Raw genomic sequence first — 8,133 nt, forward strand, 5'->3', positions numbered from 1 at the left:
GGCGTCATTTAAACTTTTGATTGAAACGTCAAGCAAAAGGGGTTAGGTTAGGGGAGAAGGAAATGATCGGCACTGCTGCCATCTAATAACCTTAAACACGTGCAAGCGAACTAAAATCGAGCTCGAGAGCTCGAGCACATGTGGAAAGCGTGCCGGAGCTCGAACGACGAGGCATATGTACATCTTGTTTTAATTTAGTGATTTTACGAGATGAGTAAAAGAAAACTTGACGACGAGACCGACGCCGCTCCGGCGGACACCGAGGTCAAGAGAGTTCTATCTCGTTTCAAATCTGACACTGGCCAAGTTCTACCTGGTGGCTTGTTGGACCTGCCGGTTGACATCACGGTGGATAAACTGCAAGCAATTTGCAATGCTCTGCTGCAGCAAGAGGAGCCGTTGCCCCTAGCATTTTACGTGAACAATGTAGAAGTCACGGACGTATTGAAAAAGTATGTTGGCAAGGATTTCAGCATCAGCGAGGACGTTGTGGAGATTGTATATCAGCCGCAAGCGGTATTTAAAGTCAGAGCTGTCACGAGATGCACCGGATCCTTAGAAGGTCACTGGCAGCCGCCGTGCAGCACTCCATATCCAATGAAAAATGATTATTTCGTAAACTTTCGTTCTCTTCTATAGGTCACAAGGAAGCCGTTATATCCGTTGCGTTTTCACCGGATGGCAAGCATCTAGCCAGCGGTTCCGGCGACACAACGGTCAGATTGTGGGACATCTACACGCAAACGCCGCATTACACGTGTGAGGGGCACAGACACTGGGTCTTGTGTATTTCCTGGTCACCCTGTGGCACTAAGCTGGCTTCTGCCTGTAAAAATGGATCGATTTACTTGTGGGATCCCAACACTGGCAAACAACGGGGTAGAGATCTAAAAAGTATATTCATCAAACTTGTGTTTTCTCCCTAGGCAAGAATATAGTCTTTTTTTTCACGTTTGTCAACGAGGAAAAGCCATGGCAGGACACAAAATGTGGGTGACGTCTCTGTGCTGGGAACCCTATCATAAGAATCCAGAGTGCCTGTATTTAGCGAGTTCGTCCAAGGACACCGACATACGAATTTGGGACACCAAGAGAGCACAAACCTGTCGAGTTTTGTCCGGTCACACAAAAAGTGTTACTTGTCTCAAGTGGGGTGGAAATGGTCTTATTTATTCTGCCTCTCAAGACAGAACTGTTAAAGTGTGGAGAGCAAAAGACGTACGTAGAGATCGAGCAGTTGAACGTGAAAGCATTCTGTTACCGTTCCAACTGAACAAGTCAATTTCAGGGTGTATTGTGTAGAACCTTGGAAGGCCACGCTCATTGGGTCAACACTTTGGCCTTAAATGTCGATTACGTGCTCAGGACCGGTCCTTTCCACGTGGGATCGCGTGCAAATCAAACGGACAGTCCATTGGAATACGCAAGAAAGCAATATGACGCTGTAGGTGAAGAGAGACTTGTATCTGGATCTGATGATTTCACATTATTCCTGTGGAAGCCAGAAAGAGAGAAGAAACCTATTGGTACGTTGCATGTGGTCCTCAAGTACACGTAAGTCACGCACGTAAGTAAGAATAAAAAACATATCGCGGAAATATATTTTTCAGCAAGAATGACTGGCCACCAGCAACTTATCAACGATGTTAAATTCTCGCCGGATGGTCGTATGATTGCGTCAGCATCCTTCGACAAATCCATTAAATTATGGGAATCTAATACCGGCACGTATATCGCTTCGCTAAGAGGTCACGTTCAAGCGATTTATTCGATAGCATGGAGCGCTGACTCTCGTCTGCTGGTTAGCGGTAGCGCGGATTCAACTTTAAAGGGTAAATGCAGGCGTATGAAAACTTGGCTATTTAGAACAGTTGAAAGAGAGTAACATAATCCTTCTTACAGTTTGGAGCATAAAAACTAAAAAATTAAGCCAGGATTTACCTGGTCACGCTGATGAAGTTTATGCGGTTGACTGGTCACCCGATGGTCTACGAGTCGCTTCAGGTGGGAAAGATAAAGTTTTGCGACTGTGGCAAAATTGAATATACATACATATTATTCAAGTAACGAACGTTGTAAGAAGTTAAATGTTTTTATCTCACTTGTGTTTTTTATTCAAGTTATTATTATTATTATTACACATCAACTGATAATGTTATTAAGCCTGGATTAAAAACTTGATAATTTTTATAAAGATTAACAGCCTTATATAAATAAATACACGTGAAACAATTGATTTTTTTATGATTGAACTTCAAATCCAAATTTCTCTGCGCACTATATATAATATTATTAGTCGATCGACCGTGCATAAGCGTAACGCGCCTGTGGAACGGCAACCCGCCGTACGTACATACTTACATGCGAGAGTAATAGTTTAAACCTGCATATATTTCCCCTTCGTAATAGTTTAAATATTCTACTTACCTTATATGGCAAATTTGCATGAGATACCATAAAAATGCAGTTCTTTGAAATAATTACGTGTCAAAAAATAAAAACTATTTTAATATGTCCTATATGTACATACATATATCAAGAATATATACGCGTTTATTATCTTACTATTTTAAAGATACGTGTCGAAAGCTGACGACAACATTGATATCTGATATCACAATATAGCAATATGTAAACTTATTCCGAGATCATATAAATTAAATCGATAGACAATAAAGAAGTGTCAAAATATACAGAAGCATGTCGATATAGCATATATTTTAAAGAATGCTCTATAATCAGGTGATCTGCTCCTATCTAGTTGTCGCGCGAATCTCCGCTGATTGATTGATAGCAGTCCTATGTCCTATGTCCTATATAGCCCCATCCCCCGAACGAAGTGCGAGCGGCGAACGTGCTCCGCACGCGACTGCGCACTAGTGCGCACCAGTGACCAGACACCACTGGCCCCGAAGGAGATCCCACGTCCAGAACACCAGAGTACTCTCCAGAGGATCCTGGGCCCCCGGACGTCTAAACTCTAAACTGGTGTTGAAAGATGACGTCTGACAAGTGAAGGATCTAACCTCCCTCGTTTTGTATATTTACACTGCATTTTTATCGCGGTGCGACCTGGTGCGACCATCTCCCTAGGAGGCTACCATGGTAAAGAGATATACGAATGATCTTTTTCGCTGTATCCGCGGACCGCGATAGAAAGAGGACATGGCACGCCCGTGTCTCGTTTTGTCGCGGGACATTGCGCCGGAGTTGGTGAAACGTGGTAAAGGTGGAAAGAAGATTTGCGAAATGTGTGTGCGAACATTTCCAGGACGACGATGCGGCCGCGCTGCAGAATCTCGAGCAGCTCATGACAGAGTTCTTCTGCCCGGAGACGACGAACGAGAGGAAGCGCACGATCGAGCGCAGCTTCCAGGAGTTTGCCGGGCAGATCGATTCCTGGAAGCCGTGTCTGCATTTCTTGTCCTCCACGAGCAACCACTACGTCAGTATGTTCGCTCTGTCCACTCTGGAGGTACGTGTGCGAGCTTCCTTCGCAGAGATATAGATGTAACGCTCCTTTCGCGGCGACGACGTGACGCTTCTCCGTGTCAGTCTGAATTATTTGACTTTATTGTTAGACGACCATCAGCAGGAGGTGGCCCATCCTCCCATGGGAAGACAGGGCTCTCACAAGATCCACCTTGTACACCCTGTCGCTAGAGAGGGACGTCGCATCCTTTGTGAGGAACAAAGTAGTGAAACTGGTAGTGGACATAGCGAGACACGACTGGCCGCATTTCTATCCGGATTTTTACTCTAATATTTTACAGGTTTGTCAACAGAGAATGTCCTATATATTTAAATGTAATGTATGTATGTATGGGACGTATATGCATTTGACTCTGTCTATAATACTCGGATTTCTGTGAAACAGCTGTTGGGCCACAAACACACAAGACTGCTGGGACTTGTATATTTGAGAACAGCTTCGGAGGAACTAGCCACGCCGAGAGAGGATTTACCAATGCACAGGAAAAGCGAGCTATTCAGGCTGTTAAGTGCACAAGTGCCTCTGACTTTGGATACACTTACAGGTACGTATTATCAAGTTTACGTCTTACGAACATCATATCGCAAATAATATCTTAAAATCTCTCACTTTGTTGCTTCTAAAAGTTCTTCTGAAAGAAACTACAAACGTGCAAAGCCGTTCTGGGACCGTGACACCACCTCCGTCACCTACCAGCGGACAAAGTCTTGCACCTGCGCGAGCGGTGCTGGACGTCGAGGGATTAGCAACGGGAACGAGTGAAGTTTGCACAGCTACTCTTGAAGTTCTGGCGCACCTGTTTAGTTGGATAGACGTGTCGGGCAGTATCTCCAGTAACTTGATAGATGCCATTTTTACATGTGCCAAATACCACGATGCGATGGTAGGATTTTACTTTCGTGAGAAGAATGTGCAGTAGCAGATGAGACCAACTATACATTTGTTAACGTTTCCACAGAATGGCAAGCAAATTGAGATGGCCGTTCAAGCTTTGACTACAATCCATGAACTTTTATACAGACCATTCTCGCCCGACGAGACTGATACATTGTTACTGGAGATATTTCAGAATGGCGTTGGTTTATTCCAGTTAATGGAACGTCTGGACTCGGTAGAGGAGAGGTATGAATCAAATGCGTTCAAGTACGAAGAATTTTGAAATTTTTTCAACGTGCGAAATAAAATGCGTTCTTTCAGCTACATGGAAAAAATGACCGAGTTTTTGCAATTGTTTATAACGAATCACATGAAAAAGATGGAGTCAAGCTCAAAGTTTCCAGTAAATACATTATTGGAAGTACTGTGCCATCATACATTCCAGCAAGCTTCTACTGTAAACGGATATCTGCGTTGTCTAGATGTTTGGACCACTCTTTTGGAGAGCACTCAGTCGCGATACTCTGCCGTCGCCTTAGCTCTCGCCGAGCGGATCTTACAAAAAATTAGTTTTAAATTGAACGCTCGGGTATTGAGAGATCTCGACACGGAAAATTTGGACGAGAATGTAAGTTTAATCATAAACTCTTAAACTCTTGATTAAAATCAATAATCATGTGTGTACGGTCTCACGATCTCTCGATCTCTCTTTTCAGGAAGAAACAGAATGGCAACATTTTCTAAGGTGCAATATAGAATGTTTGGCAAAGATTGCTGACATTTCACCTATCCCGATATTTACGTTATTGGTAATTTTTACGTGGCGGAATGTCTTGACGCTATATTATGAAAGCATTCATAATATTGGATTTAATTTTTTTTAGTACCGTTCGTGGAGAGAAGGATTAATCGTTTTTGGTGAATTAGGCGCGGCAGTCGCTAATGGCCGGGTTATTTTATTAAATGATGCAGAGGCATCAAATGTGCATGCACATCTGAGAGATCTAGCATCGATTACGCAAGCTTTAACCAGGCTATATTCCCTTTTCATCGGTAAGCAATCGAGCGATTTTTATTAGTTTTCGATTACAGAAAATATAATTATCTGTGTCAATAGGAGATCAAGCAAACATCGATCAAGGTTTAGCCGAACAAGTTGTGTCACAAACTCTAGAGGCGTGTATGTTTGCGAGAGATAATCAGCTGTATAAAGCAGCGATACAACCAGCCGCTATCGTAATAGATCTCATAGAAGTGTAAGTACCTAGCTGTTATGTACATGTTTTTAAACATGTAAAAGCGATCAATGATATGCCGTGACATGTACGTACTCGTTATGTATTGATTTGCGCTATTAGACATTCACAGCTTTTGGCTTCTCTTCAAGCATGGTGTCATTGGATAGCCAGAAGACCGAAGGCTAAGGAAACGCTCTGTCAGCGTTGCATCGATTCGTGTCTTTGGGCAACGACGTATACCACGTCCTGCGACCATCCGCCTCCTCCAAATCTCATCCACTCTGCCATTCATCTTTTTCAAAGTATCACCGCCATTTTAAAGCCCATCTTATGGGACCAACCGACTTTCAGGAATCTAATTTCTATGGGCACGTATCCGTACTTGAAATCAGATACGATTAAAGTTCTACGTAGAGCATTGATAAACGGGATTATATTACCACCTGGTGATGCAGCAACGAGGCAAAGGTTGTTGGGTAAGCTATTATTACTTTGTAAACTTCTGCAACTGTCTATTTAACCGTTCTATTCTTTAACAAAATCTATATATATACATATAACGTGAAAATATTTTATGTCTAGATACTATGATATTAGCTCTGTCAGCACCTTTGGGTATGCAAGGACAACCAGTGCCTTCAGAATCGACAATTTCGATGACGATAATGCCACTGACTCAGCTACTAGAAGATTGCGCGTCATCATCTACGACTATAAAGAAGATGTTGCACTCGTGTCTCGAATCAATCATAAACAGGACATTAGAATTATTGTCTTGTGTGATAAGGTGCCAGAGTATATGCGAATTGTTACTTAGCTTCCTACATTCGGCATTTTCAGTATTACAACAACAACTGGGCTCCGAATTTATGCAAAACGCAGTTCAAGGCATGTTGCAACTTTATACCAGGTTTGTACAAAGTATTGTGATACGAAGGCAAAACTGTTTAATTCATTAGATTAAATTTTTCTGCAGAGTTCAGAGTTGAAATCAAAATTTTGGTTAGCAAATAAACTGCAAAATTTGTATGGCTGTTACAATGACAAAAATCATATTACGTTCTAAAAATTATAATGTTACAGTTTTAACAAGATATTAATTGTCTCCGTCATAGGGAAAATATTTCTGCTGGTCCAGCGTTGGATCAGTTGATGGAAATTTTGATACTCGTCGTATCAGCACCCAGCAATGCATTTAAAGCGTTTGTTCCCTCGATAACGAATCTATGTTTGGGTCAAGTATGGCCTGCTGTTGGAAGCAACCCAAGTGCTCATCCGGATACGACGTTAGTTTTACTAAAGCTCTTTCACAGGTAATATATTGGTAGTAGACATTTTTGGATAAATATTATAATCTTCGCATTAATTTTTAGTATTCTTATGCATCGGTGGCAATATTTCTTCAAGGCCTCGGTACTACTGACTCTTGTATTTCCTGACGACGAACCTGAGCACAAAGAAGAATTAGTAGCAATTTTAGAGGCTTTTGGTCAAGCTCTACTTCAGTCAGACGTCAATATATTCCGACAGAGCTTGCAGAGTCTCGAACAATTAAATATCAGATGGCGACTTTATCAACGACCCGTATTCAAAGTTCATCTTCTCGAGAGATTTCTAATGGCGTTGTTCACAGTTTTATTTCAACAGTGAGTATCTCAGTATTATTTTTATTTTGATAACGTATATTATATATTAATAATAATATGTGTTTTATTATGTATGTCTCATTTGATTTATACAGGTCCCACAACTTGTTGGCAGATGAAATAGCTGCGGCTATTCATAGTCTAGCATCTGTTAATATAGGGTGGTTTCTTAACCACTTTTTGCCAACATTTTTGGCAACTTGCGAAGGCGTAGACGATATGCAAAGAGCCACTTTGCTAGGAAACTTTGATAAATCCACGGTATGTTGTATTCTTGGAAGTCCATCAACGCATAAAACTTATTAAACACATCATTTTTAGGATCAACCTACTTTGACCAGATCAGTGCTCCAGCTCATTTCAGATTTAAGGTGTTACCAGCTGTGTAGACCGGGTTGAAGCATGACGTGTAATTTGAGAGGGAATTTACGATGAAATTATTCCATAAGACTTTTGTGGCATTTAAATAAAATTAACATTTCCATCGAAACTCTCCCGAGTGCCTCTAGATAGATACAGATACATGAGATACAAGAGACATTAACTGTAACGAAAAAAGACAAACCTTTTGTAAACATTTACCATTCTGTGTATACCACTGCCGCACCATCCTCTTGTGATGTTGTAAATGTTATTATTGCGAATAAAACGCCTTTTTTTATATGTCTACAACCGTGTATATTTTTATAGTAGATGGCAAAATTTTCCGTGTGTTATCTATGGCTTTAAATCTTACAAAAGTAATTGCCTCTAGTAAAACGGATAAAAATACAGCTAGAAAATGATATATGTTTACTGTTTACGCTTTATCACAAAGATTCAAACAAGTTTCTAATAGCGCACCATTTCTTTATTGTTATTAGTGTTGTGTGTTCAGATA

At 41.1% G+C, this 8,133-nt stretch overlaps 2 protein-coding genes across 3 annotated transcripts; both read left to right on the forward strand.

Moving 5' to 3' along the window:
- The first annotated feature begins 73 nt into the window (after positions 1-73).
- Nle (notchless protein homolog 1) lies at positions 74-2,047 on the forward strand. Its single transcript, XM_071797796.1, has 6 exons — positions 74-562; positions 640-879; positions 965-1,218; positions 1,289-1,526; positions 1,611-1,832; positions 1,903-2,047. The coding sequence occupies exons 1-6, from the start codon at positions 211-213 to the stop codon at positions 2,040-2,042; spliced, it is 1,446 nt and encodes a 481-aa protein (XP_071653897.1). The 5' UTR covers positions 74-210; the 3' UTR covers positions 2,043-2,047.
- A 325-nt stretch (positions 2,048-2,372) lies between these two features.
- On the forward strand, positions 2,373-7,925 carry Ebo (ellipsoid body open). 2 transcript variants are annotated; one of them, XM_071797379.1, is made up of 16 exons: positions 2,373-3,105; positions 3,272-3,475; positions 3,582-3,773; positions 3,878-4,037; positions 4,120-4,376; positions 4,452-4,615; positions 4,691-4,997; positions 5,086-5,178; positions 5,254-5,422; positions 5,487-5,625; positions 5,728-6,083; positions 6,190-6,517; positions 6,723-6,920; positions 6,981-7,253; positions 7,349-7,514; positions 7,575-7,925. In XM_071797379.1, exons 1-16 carry the CDS (start codon positions 3,103-3,105, stop codon positions 7,650-7,652), a joined length of 3,087 nt encoding a protein of 1,028 aa, XP_071653480.1. In that variant the 5' UTR covers positions 2,373-3,102; the 3' UTR covers positions 7,653-7,925. The 2 variants fall into 2 exon arrangements, with proteins under 2 accessions (XP_071653480.1, XP_071653537.1); XM_071797436.1 differs by having other exon boundaries at positions 6,723-6,893.
- The last annotated feature ends 208 nt before the right edge of the window (positions 7,926-8,133 follow it).

The sequence above is a fragment of the Temnothorax longispinosus genome, chromosome 1 (assembly GCF_030848805.1).
Source record: "Temnothorax longispinosus isolate EJ_2023e chromosome 1, Tlon_JGU_v1, whole genome shotgun sequence".
NCBI lineage: Eukaryota > Metazoa > Arthropoda > Insecta > Hymenoptera > Formicidae > Temnothorax > Temnothorax longispinosus.

Bases quoted from the DNA above. Each gene is read 5' to 3' on its own strand.
- Nle (XM_071797796.1), top strand. From the start codon at position 211: ATGAGTAAAAGAAAACTTGACGACGAGACCGACGCCGCTCCGGCGGAC. The intron at 1,219-1,288 runs GTACGTAGAGAT...AGTCAATTTCAG, and splicing joins AAGTGTGGAGAGCAAAAGAC to GGTGTATTGTGTAGAACCTT. The intron at 1,833-1,902 runs GTAAATGCAGGC...TCCTTCTTACAG, and splicing joins CGCGGATTCAACTTTAAAGG to TTTGGAGCATAAAAACTAAA.
- Ebo (XM_071797379.1), top strand. The intron at 5,179-5,253 runs GTAATTTTTACG...AATTTTTTTTAG, and splicing joins TCCCGATATTTACGTTATTG to TACCGTTCGTGGAGAGAAGG. The intron at 7,254-7,348 runs GTGAGTATCTCA...TGATTTATACAG, and splicing joins TTCACAGTTTTATTTCAACA to GTCCCACAACTTGTTGGCAG.